This window comes from Balaenoptera borealis, assembly GCF_965194805.1.
Source record: "Balaenoptera borealis genome assembly, chromosome: 5".
NCBI classification, from domain to species: Eukaryota; Metazoa; Chordata; class Mammalia; order Artiodactyla; family Balaenopteridae; genus Balaenoptera; species Balaenoptera borealis.
The window spans coordinates 96,401,487-96,419,125 of NC_138862.1; the positions used below are offsets into that span (position 1 = coordinate 96,401,487).

Below are 17,639 nucleotides of genomic sequence, written 5' to 3' on the forward strand. Positions count from 1 at the left end.
GCCCAAATCAAAGACAGGAAAACAAAATTATGTGTTTTGAAGGACTTTGAACTATCTGATTTTTCAGATTCACAAGTAGTGCATTGTGATTGCACTGTGATAGTTGACTGTCTAATCAGTTGCCTTTGCTTTCAGTTTACTGTGTGTATATTAAGCTTGGATCTAAGAATCTCTGATATATAGCGAGTGGAGGAACGGGTTTTTTCTCCCTGTTCCTCAGTGATTGGATCCTGGCTCTGCCACATATAGACTGTGTAACCTTTGTCAAGTCATTCAGCCTCTTTGAAATTCATTTGCTCACCCAGCAAATGGAGATGATACTTTGCTCCTAGGGTTACTGTGAGGACTACGTGCACATAAACTGTTCTGTGTAGTGCCTGGCGCTTAATGGCCATAGCTATGATTGTCGGTTATTACTAGTGACAGTTACAGCTTCTTTTTTCAGATTACAAAAGCAATACGTATTATTTTTTTTATGGAAAATTTGGAAAATGTAGAGAACAAATAATCCTCAGTAATACCACAGAGTATATTTTAATATATATATTTTTTCATATGATCAAGGTTATTATTACGTATACAGTTCAGCTTCTTTCACTTAGTATATCTTGAGCATTTATTTTCTCGTTTGATTAACAGTACTTAGGAAACATTTTGAAAGATTACATAATATTTCACTTCCTGGACAACTGTAATTTATGTAATCCTTCCATTACAGTTGGCCCCCCATATCCACAGGTTTCACATCAGGGAGTCAACCCAATCATAGATCAAGAATAAAAAAAAAAAAAAAATCTACAAAGTTCCAAAAAGCAAAACTTGAATTTGCCTTGCACGGGCAACTATTTACTTCGCATTTACATTGTATTCAATATTATAAGTAATCTAGAGATGATTTAAAGTATATGGGATGGGACTTCCCTGGCGGTCCAGTGGTTAAGACTCCGTGCTCCCAATGCATTGGGTTCGATCCCTGGTTGGGGAACTAAGATCCCGTATGCCATGTGGTGTGGCCAAAAAAAAAAAAAAGTACATGGGAGAATGTGCATAGGTTATATGCAAATAATACTCCATTTTACATAAGGGACTTGAGCATCTGCAGAATTTGTATCCTCTGGAGTCTTAGAACCAATCCCCTGCAAGTACTGAGGGACAACTGTGTTGTTGGACATTCAAGTTTCCATTTTTTTGCTGTTCAGAGAGCCCTGAAAGGAATATCTTTGTATGTAAATTATCCACATTTGAAATCCACATTTTAAATAATTTCTTTAGCATAAATTCCTAGAAGTATAGGTATTGGATCACATTACATATGTATTCAATGTATGTATTCATAAGACTCTTGATATATATTGCCAAATTATTTTCTGGAAGATTGTTTAAATTTATTCATATACCAGAAGTGTATACTCTTAGCAGCACTGAATATTACAGTTTTTTCAGCAGTGAGTTTTCCATTTTTTCTTTTTTTGATTATAATAGGTTGCTGAACTAGGAGTCAGGAGACTTGAGTTCCTGATTCTGCTTTTGTAAAGAAATCACCTGCATACTTTGTTTTTTTTTGGATAGGCATTCCTTTGTTTTATTTTATTTTTTTAACATCTTTATTGGAGTATAATTGCTTTACGATGGTGTGTTAGTTTCTGCTTTATAACAAAGTGAATCAGCTATACATATACATATATCCCCATATCTCCTCCCTCTTGCATCTGCTCCCACCCTCCCTATCCCACCCCTCTAGGTGGTCACAGAGCACCAAGCTGATCTCCCTGTGCTATGTGGCTGCTTCCCACTGGCTATCTGTTTTACATTTTGTAGTGTATATAAGTCCATGCTACTCTCTCACTTCGTCCCAGATTACCTTTCACCCTCTCCGTGTCCTCAAGTCCGTTCTCTACATCTGCGTCTTTATTCCTATCCTGCCCCTAGGTTCTTCAGAACCATTTTTTTTTTTTTTTTTAGATTCCATATATATGTGTTAGCATACGTTATTTTTCTCTTTCTGACTTACTTCACTCTGTATGACAGACTCTAGGTCCATCCACCTCCCTACAAATAACTCAATTTCGTTTCTTTTTATGGCTGAGTAATATTCCATTGTATATATGTGCCACATCTTCTTTATCCATTCATCTGTCGATGGACACTTAGGTTGCTTCCATGTCCTGGCTATTGTAAATACAGCTGTAGTGAACATGGTGGTACATGACTCTTTGAATTATGGTTTTCTCGGGGTATACGCCCAGTAGTGGGATTGCTGGGTCGTATGGTAGTTCTATATTTAGTTTTTAAAGGAACCTCCATACTGTTCTCCATAGTGGCTGTATCAATTTACATTCCCACCAACAGTGCAAGAGGGTTCCCTTTTCTCCACACCCTCTCCAGCATTTATCGTTTGTAGATTTTTTGATGATGGCCATTCTGACTGGTGTGAGGTGATACCTCATTGTAGTTTTGATTTGCGTTTCTCTAATGATTAATGATGTTGAGCATTCTTTCATGTGTTTGTTGGCAATCTGTATATCTTCTTTGGAGAAATGTCTATTTAGGTCTTCTGCCCATTTTTGGATTGGGTTGTTTGTTTTGTTGATATTGAGCTGCATGAGCTGCTTATAAATTTTGGAGATTAATCCTTTGTCAGTTGCTTCATTTGCACATATTTTCTCCCATTCTGAGGGTTGTCTTTCGTCTTGTTTATGGTTTCCTTTGCTGTGCAAAAGCTTTGAAGTTTCATTAGGTCCCATTTGTTTATTTTTGTTTTTATTTCCATTTCTCTAGGAGGTGGGTCAAAAAGGATCTTTCTGTACTTTATGTCATAGAGTGTTCTGCCTATGTTTTCCTCTAAGAGTTTTTTTTTTTTTTTTTTTAATTTATTTATTTATTTTTGGCTGTGTTGGGTCTCCGTTTCTATGCGAGGGCTTTCTCTAGTTGCTGCAAGTGGGGGCTGCTCTTCATTGCGGTGCGCGGGCCTCTCACTATTGCGGCCTCTCTTGTTGCGGAGCACAGGCTCCAGACGCGCAGGCTCAGTAGTTGTGGCTCACGGGCCTAGTTGCTCCGCGGCATGTGGGATCTTCCCAGACCAGGGCTCGAACCCGTGTCCTCTGCATTGGCAGGCGGATTCTTAACCACTGCGCCACCAGGGAAGCCCCTCTAAGAGTTTTATAGTGTCTGACCTTACATTTAGGTCTTTAATCCATTTTGAGTTTATTTTTCTGTATGCTGTTAGGGAGTGTTCTAATTTCATTCTTTTACATGTAGCTGTCCAGTTTTCCCAGCACCACTTATTGAAGAGACTGTCTTTTCTCCATTGTATATTCTTGTCTCCTTTATCAAAAATAAGGTGACCATATGTACGTGGGTTTATCTCTGGGCTTTCTATCCTGTTCCATTGATCTATATTTCTGTTGTTGTGCCAGTACCATACTGTCTTGATTACTGTAGCTTTGTAGTATAGTCTGAAGTCCAGGTGCCTGATTCCTCCAGCTCCGTTTTTGTTTCTCAAGATTGCTTTGGCTATTCGGGGTCTTTTGTGTTTCCATACCAATTGTGAAATTTTTTGTTCTAGTTCTGGGAAAAATGCCATTGGTACTTTGATAGGGATTGCATTGAATCTGTAGATTGCTTTGGGTAGTATAGTCATTTTCACATTGTTGATTCTTCCCATCCAAGAACATGGTATATCTCTCTCTCTGTTTGTATCATCTTTAATTTCTTTCATCAGTGTCTTATAGTTTTCTGCATACAGGTCTTTTGTCTCCTTAGGTGGGTTTATTCCTGGGTATTTTATTCTTTTTCTTGCAATGGTAAATGAGAGTGTTTCCTTAATTTCTCTTTCAGATTTTTCATCATTAGTGTATAGGAATGCAAGCGATTTCTGTGCATTAATTTTGTATCCTGCTACTTTACCAAATTCATTGATTAGCTCTAGTAGTTTTCTGGTAGCATTTTTTCGATTCTCTATGTACAGTATCATGTCATCTGCAAACAGTGACAGCTTTACTTCTTTTCCGATTTGGATTCCTTTTATTTCTTTTTCTTCTCTGATTCCTTTGGCTAACACTTCCAAAACTATGTTGAATAATAGTGGTTTGAGTGGACAACCTTGTCTTGTTCCTGATCGTAGAGGAAATGGTTTCAGTTTTTCCCCACTGAGGACAATGTTGGCTGTGGGTTTGTCATATATGGCCTTTATTATGTTGAGGTAAGTTCCCTCTATGCCTACTTTCTGGATGGCTTTTATCATAAACAGGTGTTGAATTTTGTAGAAAGCTTTTTCTGCATCTATTGAGATGATCATATGGTTTTTCTCCTTCAATTTGTTAATATGGTGTATCACATTGATTGATTTGCGTATATTGAAGAATCTTTGCATTCCTGGGATAAACCCCACTTGATCATGGTGTATGATCCTTTTAATGTGCTGTTGGATTCTGTTTGCTAGTATTTTGTTGAGGATTTTTGCATCTGTGTTCATCAGTGATATTGTCCTGTAGTTTTCTTTCTTTGTGACATCTTTGTCTGGTTTTGGTATCAGGGTGATGGTGGCCTCATAGAATGAGTTTGGGAGTGTTCCTCCCTCTGCTATATATTGGAAGAGTTTGAGAAGGATAGGTGTTAGCTCTTCCCTAAATGTTTGTTAGAATTCGCCTGTGAAGCCATCTGGTCCTGGGGTTTTGTTTGTTGGAAGATTTTTAATCACAGTCTCAATTTCAGTGCTTGTGATAGGTCTGTTTATATTTTCTATTTCTTCCTGGTTCAGTCTCAGAAGGTTGTGCTTTTTAAGAATTTGTCCATTTCTTGCAGGTTGTCCATGTTCTTGGCATATAGTTGTTTGTAGTAATCTCTCATGATCCTTTGTATTTCTGCAGTATCATTTGTTACTTCTCCTTTTTCATTTCATTTCAATTATATTGATTTGAGTCTTCTCCCTTTTTTTCTTGATGAGTCTGGCTAATGGTTTATCAATTTCGTTTATCTTCTCAAGAACCAGCTTTTAGTTTTATTGACCTTTGCTATTGTTTCCTTCATTTCTTTTTCATTTATTTCTGATCTGATCTTCCTGATTTTTTTCCTTCATTTTTTTTTTTTAATTTAATTTATGGCTGTGTTGGGTCTTCGTTTCTCTGTGAGGGCTTTCTCTAGTTGTGGCAAGTGGGGGCCACTCTTCATCGCGGTGTGCGGGCCTCTCACTATCGCGGCCTCTCTTGTTGCGGAGCACAGGCTCCAGATGCGCAGGCTCAGTAATTGTGGCTCATGGGCCCAGTTGCTCCGCAGCATGTGGTATCTTCCCAGACCAGGGCTCAAACCCGTGTCCCCTGCATTGGCAGGCAGATTCTCAACCACTGCGCCACCAGGGAAGCCCCCTTTCCTTCTGTTAACTTTGGGTTTTGTTTGTTCTTCTTTCTCTAGTTCCTTTAGGTTTAAGGTTAGATTGTTTATTTGAGATTTTTCTTGTTTCTTGAGGTAGGATTGTATTGCTATAAACTTCCCTCTTAGAACTGCTTTTGCTGCATCCCATAGGTTTTGGGTCGTTGTCTTTTCATTGTCATTTGTTTCTAGGTATTTTTTGATTTTCACTTTGATTTCTTCAATGATCTCTTGGTTATTTAGTAGTGTATGGTTTAGCCTCCATGTGTTTGTATTTTTTACAGATTTTTTCCTGTAATTGACATCGAGTCTCATAGCGTTGTGGTCAGAAAAGATACTTGGTATGATTTCAATTTTCTTAAATTTACCAAGGCTTGGTTTGTGGCCCAGGATATGATCTATCCTGGAGAATGTTCCATGAGCACTTGAGAAGAAAGTGTATTCTGTTGTTTTTGGATGGAATGTCCTATAAATATCAATTAAGTCCATCTTGTTTGATGTATCATTTAAAGCTTGTGTTTCCTTACATTCATTTTCATTTTGGATGATCTGTCCATTGGTGAAAGTGGAATGTTAAAGTCCCCTACTATGATTGTGTTACTGTTGATTTCCCCTTTTATGGCTGTTAGCATTTGCCTTCTGTATTGAGGTGCTCCTATGTTGGGTTCATAAATATTTACAATTGTTATATCTTCTTCTTGGATTGATCCCTTGATCATTATGTAGTGTCCTTCTTTGTCTCTTGTAATAGTCTTTATTTTAACGTCTGTTTTATCTGATACGAGAATTGCTACTCCAGCTTTCTTTTGATTTCCATTTGCATGGAATATCTTTTTCCATCCCCTCACTTTCAGTCTGTATGTGTCCCTAGGTCTGATGTGGCTCTCTTGTAGACAGCATATATATGGGTCTTGTTTTTGTATCCATTCAGCCAGTCTATGTCTTTTGGTTGGAGCATTTAATCCATTTACATTTAAGGCAGTTACCGATATGTATGTTCCTATTACCATTTTCTTAATTGTTTTGGGTTTGTTATTGTAGGTCTTTTCCTTGTCTTGTGTTTCCTGCTGAATTCTCTTAGCTTTTGCTTGTCTGTAAAGGTTTTAATTTCTCCGTCGAATCTGAATGAGATCCTTGCTGGATAGAGTAATCTTGGTTGTAGGTTTTTCCCTTTCATCGCTTTAAATATGTCCTGCCACTCCCTTCTGGCTGTCAGTGTTTCTGCTGAAAGATCAGCTGTTAATCTTATGGGGATTCCCTTGTATGTTATTTGTTGTTTTTCCCTTGCTGCTTTTAATATTTTTTCTTTGTATTTAATTTTTGATAGTTTGATTAATATGTGTCTTGGCGTGTTTCTCCTTGGATTTATCCTGTATGGGACTCTCTGCACTTCCTGGACTTGATTGACTATTTCCTTTCCCTTATTAGGGAAGTTTTCAACTATAATCTCATAAAATATTTTCTCAGTCCCTTTCTTTTTCTCTTCTTCTTCTGGGTCCCCCTATAATTCGAATGTTGATGCATTTAATGTTGTCCCAGAGGTCTCTAAGACTGTCCTCAATTCTTTTCATTCTTTTTTCTTTATTCTGCTCTGCAATAGTTATTTCCGCTGTTTTATCTTCCAGGTCAGTTATCCGTTCTTCTGCCTCAGTTATTCTGCCATTGATTCCTTCTAGAGAATTTTTAATTTCATTTATTGTGTTGTTCATCATTGTTTGTTTGCTCTTTAGTTCTTCTGGGTCCTTTTTAAACGTTTCTTGTATTTTCTCCATTCTGTTTCCAAGATTTTGGATCATCTTTACTATCATTACTCTGAATTCTTTTTCAGGTAGACTGCCTATTTCCTCTTCATTTTTTTGGTCTGTTGGGTTTTTACCTTGCTCCTTCATCTGCTGTGTGTTTCTCTGTCTTCTCATTTTGCTTAACTTACTGTGTTTGGGGTCTCCTTTTCACAGGCTCCGTGTTCATAGTTCCCGTTTTTTTGGTGTCTGCCCTCAGTGGCTATGGTTGGTTTAGTGGGTTGTGTAGGCTTCCTGATGGAGAGGACTGGTGCCTGTGTTCTGGTAGATGAGGCTGGATATTGTCTTTCTGGTCAGCAGGACTGCATCCAGTGATGTGTTTTGGGGTGTCTGTGACCTTATTATGATTTTAGGCAGCCTCTCTGCTAATGGGTAGGGTTGTGTTCCTGTCTTGGTAATTGTTTGGCATAGGGCGTCCAGCACTGTAGCTTGCTGGTTGTTGAGTTGAGCTGCATCTTAGCGTTGAGATGGAGATCTCTGGGAGAGCTTTCACTGTGTGATATTACGTGGAGCCGGGAGGTCTCTGGTGGACCAATGTCCTGAACTCAACTCTCCCACCTCAGAGGCACAGGCCTGACCCCCAGCCAGAGCTCCAAGACCCTGTCAGCCGCATGGCTCAGGAGAAAAGGGAGAAAAAAATAAAGAAAGAAAGAATAAATAAAATAAAATAAAGTTATTAAAATAAAAAATTTTTAAAATTATTAAAAATAAAAAATATTAAAAAGTAATAGAAAGAAAGAAGAGAGCAACGAAACCAAAAAAACAAATCCACCAATGATAACAAGCACTAAAAACTATACTAAAGAAAAAGAAGAAAGCAAATAACGGACAGACAGAGCTCTAGGACAAATGTTAAAAGCAAAGCTATACAGACAAAATCACACAAAGAAGCATACACATACACACTCCCAAAAAGAGAAGAAGGAAAAAAATACATATATCTATATGTATTCAAAATAAAAGGAAGCGAGCAGCCAAATCAATAAACAAATGTACCAATGGTAATAAACTCTGAATACTAAACTAAGATAAACATAAAACCAGGAACAAATTAGATGCAGAAAGCAAACCCCAAGTCTACAGCTGCTCCCAAAGTCCACTGCCTCAATTTTGGAATGATTCGTTGTCTATTCAGGTATTCCACAGATGCAGGTACATCAAGTTGATTGTGGAGATTCTATCCGCTGCTCCTGAGGCTGCTGGGAGAAATTTCCCTTTCTCTTCTTTGTTCGCATACCTCCTGGGGTTCAGCTTTGGATTTGGCCCTGCCTCTGCGTGTAGGTTACCTGAGGGCGTCTGTTCCCGCTCAGACAGGACGGAGTTAGAGGAGCAGCTGATCTGGGGGCTCTGGCTGACTCGGGCCCGGGGGAGGGAGGGGTACGGAATGCGGGGCGAGCCTGCGGGCAGCAGAGGCCGGCGTGACGTTGCACCAACCTGAGGCGCACCATGCATTCTCCCAGGGAAGTTGACCCTGGATCACGGGACCCTGGCAGTGGCGGGCTGCGCAGGCTCCCGGGAGGGGAGGTGTGAATAGTGACCTGTGCTCGCACACAGGCTTCTTGGTGGCGGCAGCAGCAGCCTTAGTGTGTCATGCCCGTCTCTGGTGTCCATCCTTATAGCTGCGGCTCGCGCCCGTCTCTGGAGCTCGTTTAGGTAGTGCTCTGAATCCCCTCTCCTCGTGCACCCCGAAACAATGGTCTCTTGCCTCTTAGGCACGTCTAGAGTTTTCCCCGGACTCCCTCCCGGCTAGCTGTGGTGCACTAACTCCCTTCAGGCTGTGTTCACGCAGCCAACCCCAGTTCTCTCCCTGGGATCTGACCTCCGAAGCCCGAGCCTCAGCTCCCAGCCCCTACCCGCCTCGGTGGGTGAGCAGACAAGCCTCTTGGGCTGGTGAGTGCTGGTCGGCAGCAGTCCTCTGTGCGGGAATCTCTCCGCTTTGCCCTTTGCCCCTATTTCTGTGTTAGTGTGTGGAAACTTTTCCTCCTTCACAGCTCCCTCCCGGAGGTGCAGGTCCTGTCCCTCTTCTTTTGTCTTTGTTTTTCCTTTTTTCTTTTGCCCTACCCAGGTACGTGGGGAGTTTCTTGCCTTTTGGGAAATCTGAGGTCTTCTGCCAGCATTCAGTAGGTGTTCTGTAGGAGTTGTTCCACATGTAGATGTATTTCTGATGTATTTGTGGGGAGGAAGGTGATCTCCACATCTTACTCCTCTGCGATCTTGAAGGTCTCCTCCTCCACCTGCATACTTTGAATGTTAGTTCCCTTATCTTTATTTTTTTTTATGTATGTATGTATTTATTTATTGATTTTTGGTTGCGTTGGATGTTCATTGCTGCGTGCAGGCTTTCTCTGTTTGCGGCGAGCAGGGGCTATTCTTCTTTGTGGTGCGTGGGCTTCTTATTGCGGTGGCTTCTCTTGTTGCGGAGCCCAGGCTCTCGGTGCACAGGCTTCAGTAGTTGTGGCACGTGGGCTCAGTAGTTGTGGCTTGCGGGCTCTAGAGCGCAGGCTCTGTAGTTGTGGTACGTGGGCTTAGTTGCTCTGCGGCATGTGGGATCTTCCTGGACCAGGGCTTGAACCCATGTCCCCTGCATTGGCAGGTGGATTCTTAACCACTGTGCCTCTAGGGAAGTCCACTTCCCTTATCTTTAAAATGCATATGATAATGATCTATCCTGAGGAGATAATCCTACAAATAAACAGCTTTGTGCATGAAAAATAAATCTTAAAGGTTATTGCAGGAAAAAAATATATTGAAGGTACTGGCTCATCAAAATTTATTGCTGATGTTTTAAAAAACTTTTTAGCCTACCTGCCTAAACTAGGACCCTTGGTTCCATTTGACTGAGACTTTGAAGCATCCATACTGCTCATGAACTGCAGTATAAAGCATTTATGTTCAGGTTGCCTAACCTTTTCTCAAGGAATAAAGCCCTTAATGAATGGATCTGATCAGTTGTACAAGTAAATTATCACAGGTACCATTCGTTTCAAGAGATTTTTAAACTAAGTTGTTTCTGAAAATCTTTTAAAAGATTATTTTATTTTGTTCTGTCTGTCTTTTAAAGGTGAGTCGTTCATCTCTGCTGATTGAACAGCCTGTGAAAAAAAGGCCTATTTTGGATAATCAGGTGATAAATTCTGTGTGTGTTCAGCCAGAGCTACAGAATAATGCAAAGCATGCAGATAATTCATCTGACACAGAGATGGAAGACATGATTGCTGAAGGTTTGTGGATTTTTCTTTAAGATACCCTTTAACTTTGACTTTTATTGTTTGAAACAAGACATGGGTATTTATTCCACACAGATTTTCACTTGGAAGTATTTACTTTTTTTCTCATATAATGCATTATTTGACTAAAATAGTGGGAAAGCTAATCAGACTCTTAATGGTCATATAATTAAAATAGCAAGATTGGTGTTAATTTGTATACTATCAGTTTGACATTTGAAGGAGTGTGGTTGGGAAAAGTTCCATTATATATGAAACTAATTCAGAATTTTAGGATCAAAACAACCAATTCTCTTTCTTAAGCAGACTTAAGTAAATGACTATTTTGCTTAAAAATTTAGAGCTTCTGGGTTGTTTGGTTTTAGACTTTATGTATTCAGATGTTTGATATCAGGTGGGTATTACAGTTGTGTTAAGGACACGTAGTCTTCAATCAAAAGGCGATTAAATTTGTTCATGGAGGAAAATATCACTAAATCTCAGTGTCAAAGAATTTTTTTTATAGACCTTATTCTAATAGTGAATATTCCATAAAAGTCTAAGTGGTAATGCAAAGTGACTTTAGGAAAACAAACACAAATAAATGCAAAAATGATATATTTTACTTTTTATTGATTCTGATCATGGATCTGCAGTTGGTACCGTTCAGTTTAATTAAATAGCATTTAATATAGTCAGAGCTCTATAATAGTGAATTAATTAACATCTGTGTCTAAGTAATTATCCTCAATATATTAATATATTTAATATATTAATATATGTCATCTAAAATTAATTTATTCATTTTATTCATTTTGTAAATATTTATTTAGCATATATTATGTGCCTGTACTTTGCTAAAATTAAGTAAAATAGCATGCTGGTAAGCAAAACAGATACTGACTTGGCTCGCAGTTTTCCTAATTCTTAAGAGGAAGGCACCTCTGTCATTGTGGTAATTTATGAACTGTTGCAATGTATTTATCACTGTTTTACTTCTTATTTGAATAGCAAGGAGTATGATAGTAGTATAAAATTTTTTTACTGCTAACTTATGTTGAGTTCAATTTGATTTTTTTTTAATTTAAAAGAATGTTAAACATGAAAATTTTCAAACATACATACAATTAGAGAGAACTGTATAATGAATCCCGACTCACCCAGACGCAACATTACCCAATTTTAAACATTATTTTGCCACACCAGCTTCATCCATCCCTTTTGATTTTTCTCCCTACATTCCCCCCTTCTCTCTTTCTCTGTTGCTTTTTCTCTTTCCCTTTTCTCCCTTTATTCCTCTGTTTAAAAAAAGATCATGGTTCTTATTGTATTTTGCTAGTACATGCTTCAGTGTGCATCTATAAAAAGTGTACATTTTAATGCTGTGTCACACAAAACAACATTAATAACTCTTTGGTGTCATCTAGTACCTGGTCCATATTCAGATTTCCTCAATTGTATAATTGCTTAAATTGTATAAATGTTCTTTTATAGTTATTTTGTTCAAATCAGGATCCAAACAGTGTCTACATTTTGCCTTTTGTTGTTATGAATTTAATTTCATTTAATTCCTAAATACTTGCTTTTAGTTATGCATACTATTTACCTGAGAAAATTTTTCATTTGAGATAAAGAGTAGTAAAGATGAATGTGCAGGGTTTTTTTTTTTTCTTGTCTGTATCTATAAGAATAAGAAGTGTATAAACAAAAGTTTTCTAGGCTAATAAGCATATGTAATGTGCTCTCTTGTGTGCACGTACTGGAGAAAAATAGAAAACTGCTTAGGAAGCTTCACAGCATATTTTGTGATGCTCATGGTTTATAATATAATACAATTAAAACATATGCTGGACTATGCTAGAACCTAGAGGAGCTTTTGATCTAGTAGGAAGTAGCAATCTCCACAACAGAAAGATAACTAAGGAGCAACATATGGTAGGTATTAAATGAATTATTATAGACAGTAAGAACTTGGCACTTTAAAACTGGGTGAGATTATTGCCAGTTTGGTGAGTTTTCTGTAGAGATGGGATTTGACCTGGGTCTTGGCTGGTAAAGCATAGATTTAAGATAACAGGAATAACCTTTCAGGTTAGCATACCATGAATAAATGCACAAAAGATGTGCAAGTGCTAGGTAACTTCAGGAGGGGGCAGTGAAGAGTAGACAGTTGGGTTAGAGAAGTAGTGGGTAGGTAGTAAGGCAGTCAGAGTCTAGCATACTTTGATATTCGACTATGGAGTTAGGAGTTATCTTGCTGTCAAGAGGATGGTTACTGAAGATTTTTTAGGCAGGTGACACGAAAAAGAGTGTTTTTGGAAACTCTGCTGGTCACATGTAGGTGCAGTGTAGAGGTTTGGCATGTTATTGATACCTGTAGTCATGGTGGGAAGAGGAAGGAAGACAAGGCAAAGGGTGGTTTTAAAGGACAAGATACCAGAGTAAGGAAAAGGGAGATTAAAGATGATTAATCTACGCAATGAATAATAAATAAGCCGTAGAGATCTAATGCATGGTATAATGAGTATAGACAACAATATTGTACTATAGTCATCAACCTTGCTAAGAGACTTAAACTTAATTATCCCAGTGACTAAAATGAAAGGATAAAAATGTAATGTGATAGAAGTGCTCAATATTGCTACAAAGGCAGTCATATTATAATATACAAATGTATCAAGTTAATGTATTTTACACCTTAAATTTACACGCTGTTTTATGTTAACTATATTCAGTTAAAAAAAAAGAAAGAAAGATTAATCTATTTCATAGTGGAGATATATTTACTGAAAATGTGTCAAATTTTAAAACACTTCATAATTTCCCAAGGTAATTTTATAAAGTGTTTCTGTTACTGTATACTTTGGTGTTTATGGGAAGTATTACAGGGTGAAATGGTGAGGTCACTTATTTAGTGGCTTTGGTTGTAGTAGTATATACAGTTTAATTCAGTATGAAAAACAATGTAAGGATTATTCTTTTTTTAAAGGATAAACTATGTCTCTATTTGGACTGGTTCTGTAACCAGAATCTCCAACCAAAATGTGATTTACCAGAATATCTTATGTCTTCCCTGGTAAATGATCACACTGATCATGGTTTCTATCTCCTCGCCTCTCTTTGCCGCTGATCGTCACATGATCTCAAGTCTTCAGGGAAATTGAAAAGTAACTCCTCCTTGCGCAAAAAAATTGGGGATCTCTATTAGTTAGGATATGTGTTTGGCCACTCCATTAGAGACCCAGAATAATACCTGATGAAATAAAAAAGTTTCATTTTCTCTGACATAGTCTAAAGGTGAGCAGCGCAGGGCCCCATGGTGTTGGGCAACTAAGCTCTCAGCGGCTCTGCCATCCCTAGGATGCTGCTCACATTTCCAAGGTAGCTGATCTTCATGATCACGTACTAACTGTAAGATGGGAGAAAGGGCACCACCTGGAATTTGGTCAGAAATTGGCCACACATGGGGCAGAAACTGTACTTTTTATTCTCAGTGGCCATATTCCTAGCTAAAAATTAGGATTTTGTTACTGTGGGAGAAAAGTGAAGAATGGATATGAGGGAATTGCCAGCCGTCTCTGCCATAGAATCCCACCTTTATTAGCTAAAGCAATAGTTTTTTAAACTTATTTGGCTCTGTAATTTTTTATTTACAAATGTGAAAAAGTAGCCTTGGTAACATTACCAGGTTTGTTGAAATTTTGACCAAATATTAGAACTGGACTTTTTTGAATCTGTTAATATTCCTCTCTTCTTTATGAGAAATAAAACTGATGTTCTATTTTTGTCAGGTTGTTAACCCTTAGACCATACCTGTTTGGGATCTCCCCTCTCTCACCAGCAAAAACATTTCCTTCTCCTTCATAAGGTATTCTAACCTATTATCAAGTGTTGCATATTATTATGTTAATTAATACAAACTTTTGAAATAAAGCTTTCAGTATAGTCGAAATGGAACAAGTTGACAGATGGGCTCTTTGGGGCTGGATTGGTGGCAGTGGTGGTCGAATGAGAGGTTCTGTCTCCAGTGCAGGCTTTTCAAGGTCAGATCTGGTTACAAGCATGACAGCATAAAAACAATACTCCTGGAAGTATGACACTAGGTCCCAGGGATGTGTTGAGGGGCACAACTGTGTGAAAGCCTTCATTGGAAGGAGCAGTTTTTACTTTACTTGCTTTGAGACTCTTTGTTCCTCATTGCTACTTAATAGATGAGTTTTGTTTATTAAGACAGTCTTGAGAATTTCCTTGAGATGATCACTTGCTAGTTTATGATTTGATTGGTCATGACAGTGTATTTGGATGTCCCTTGGAACTTCAAATATTTCACAGTGTGTTTTTTAGTTCTTGCTGCCTTCACTTAATTTAGCACTTTGCTGTTTGCTTCTCCAGTAACGCTGGGATAAGGTGATGCTTCAATGTACTGAGTCCATGTCATCCGTGTCTACATTTCAGAGCCCCTTTCTTCATCTTAACAAGTCTTGCTTAAATGAATAGCATAGAAAAGCACATATGGAGCTCATAGCTAAAGGCTTTAGTTAGTGGAGTTCTTTTTTTGTATGTTTTATATGACTTGGCACAGGAATTATGATGATGCATGAAAATGGCAAAATATGGTGGATTTAAGAATTTAACAGTTTTCATTGAAGTATTTCTTAAGCACTTATTACAGGTCTTAGTACTCTTAGTTCTTATGTGGAAAATAGGAAATGGAACTGTCACTTTTTTATGCCTGCTACCTATTGGGCGTTCATGTAATCTTCACTGCAATTCTTTGGGAAAGGTATTTTAAACTCCATTTTACAGATGAGAAAACTGTGGGTCCTGAAGATTAAGTTGCTTACTTACAGGTGACTGCTGCTGCTGCTGAATACTTGAGGATTTAGGTGGGAAGTTTCTTTGGGTCCTGTGGTATGACTTGAAAGTTATGGATATAGAGGTGGAGGGAAGGACATTCTCATTTAACAGAGAAGCACCCTGACAAAAAGGAGCAGAGGTTAGAAGTTACAAAACCAATGGTGATTTTGAAGGTAAATGTAAATTACTTTGTTTTAATATGCTAAAACTAAAAGGGACTGTTTTATAATTAGATAAATACATCTTTATATATTCTGTTGTACATTGCAGATCTTTGAGAGTGTTAACTGTTTTAAATGCTCTTCTGAAATCAGACATCAAAATTTTACCTTCATTTTGGATTCATCCTCATTTTCTCCAGTTAGAAGTGTGTTCTTTGCTGTATATATTGTACATAGCACAGTGTATCAACATTCATATACTACATGATGCTTTTTGAAAGGTAGTGACTTTGTTTTATTTTGCACATTTTAGGTAGGTTGGATTCTTAGCAAAATGAACCTTTAAAAATGTATTGCTTACTTATATAGAGAAAAATCCATAAAATATTTTTATGCAGGAGCAAGAGGGAATTGGTGGAAGTGGTTGTTTTGTGGGGCTTTGCCTTGCCGAAGTGGCTATGGATTGAGAAGTTAAAAGACCGTTCCTTCTGTTTCCTGGAGGGTCTGAACACTAGCAGCGTCCAACCAAAGTAGAAGCTAAAAGAAAATTTGCCACGATTAAATTTTTGGAAGTTTTTTCTTTGTTTTCTTCTTTTAGAGGCATTAGAAGAAATGGACAGTGAGTTGCTCAAGTGTGAATTCTGTGGAAAGATGGGGTATGCTAATGAATTTCTGCGGTCAAAACGATTCTGCACTATGTCGTGTGCCAAAAGGTATTTCTGTTCTCTTGAATTTCCTAGAGCACAAGCCAACAACTGCTGTAACAAAACCAAAAAACTTGTAGAGTTTGCCATTAGTCAAAACTAGATATTACAGAGGAGTGATATCAAATAGGCATTATTTGGAGCTACTTTGCTATTTAGCTGTTAACATTTGCTCCGTGAAAACTGCATATTCATAACACATACAGCATAATCTGATATTGAAGTGGCAATCTTCTGGTGGTAAGAATATGCTTAGGAGAACCCCTCCTGTGAATAGACTACTAGTCCTTAAGGTGTCAAAACAATATTTGTTTTATCAATATTGAAATAACCTGGATTTACTTTGTTACATTTTAAAATGTTTCATTTCTTTTAACCATATCCTATTTATTTTAGGTTTCTAAGTGGGACAGCTATAGCATAAGTTCCCCACATTGTTATATTATCTGACAACAAAATGGCCTGTCTTCTAAACCTGTCTTTTCAATAGTAATATTATAGGTGAATAGTATTACTATCAAAAAAATTTTTAGTATCTTCATTGATCTAGTCGCAAGTTTAGTTTACATTAAAGAACACCCCTCTAATTCTGATTATAAATCCTAATTATAGGTATTTCCCACTAAAGGTGAAGTGTATGCACAGGTTGATTATTTTGAAATTTGTTTTCTATTCCAAAAGTTATTATTCTCTCAAAGAATTTAAGATCTTAAAGATACATCCAGGGAATTTCTTGCTTGAATACATTATTTAGTATGGTGCCCCTAAAATATACTTAGTAAAACTTAAGTTAAATAACTAGTAGAAGTATTTTCCTCTAAAAATGGGTTATTGGTTTTTCAATTGTCAATCTGTTATTCAGATATTCTTTCATGTTATTGATAGTCCTAATCAAATTATGTAACTCCTGTTTTAACTTAGGAGTTTTTCCAGTTTGCATGTACCACAAGAAAGAATATTGGCTCTCTGATTCTAAGGGATTAAAAACTGAGGGAGAAGGATTGCCTTTCAGAATATTTTAAACTTCTTGACTATTTAGAAATATTTCAGGACATTTAACACACTACGATCACTCTTCTCCCAGAGGTGATTGCTCAGTTGTCCTGTTATTATACCTTTAGGCGAAGCTCTTTAGAGGTTTAGGGGTCCTAATGTAGGAAAATGCAGACGAGAGAAGAGCAAGGAGGAGAGGATAAAGTAGGTCTCACCTGAGAACTGCTGTTTACATGTCTGCCTAGGGATCTGTCTTAGATATCTAAATATTTAGGGACTAAATAGCAAGTGTAAAGTTAGTCTCTCTTCTCTGTTCTGTAGTCAGCTAGGAAAGAAGTTTTGTCAGTTGATGTGAATGGAAATCAGAAACCTTTAGAGCTGAGCCCACAGATGAGCATAATGAACACGGGAGGAGCTTGTTGAATTGTCTTAGGGTAAAATGAAGTGACCATCAGGACACTTTTCTTTTTTATATTTTTAGTGGAAAAATAGCCTTTTCACTCTCATAGTACTCCTTACTTCTACCTCCTGATATTTTCATAAAACATAGGT

At 37.7% G+C, this 17,639-nt stretch overlaps 2 protein-coding genes across 14 annotated transcripts in view; one reads left to right on the forward strand and one right to left on the reverse strand.

Moving 5' to 3' along the window:
* PHC3 (polyhomeotic homolog 3) overlaps window positions 1–17,639 on the forward strand; it is an 85,415-nt gene that overhangs the window by 50,886 nt on the left and 16,890 nt on the right. For all 6 annotated transcript variants that reach the window (XR_014245175.1, XM_082393930.1, XM_082393932.1 and 3 more), the window contains 2 exons: window positions 10,228–10,387; window positions 15,989–16,103. Coding sequence is in view for 5 of the 6 variants with exons in the window: in XM_082393930.1 (XP_082250056.1) it covers window positions 10,228–10,387; window positions 15,989–16,103 (275 nt within the window). In the remaining variant the exon portion in view is untranslated. The remainder of the gene's footprint in view (window positions 1–10,227; window positions 10,388–15,988; window positions 16,104–17,639) is intronic.
* Window positions 1–17,639, reverse strand: part of GPR160 (G protein-coupled receptor 160) — a 127,257-nt gene that overhangs the window by 42,616 nt on the left and 67,002 nt on the right. The window lies entirely within an intron of this gene.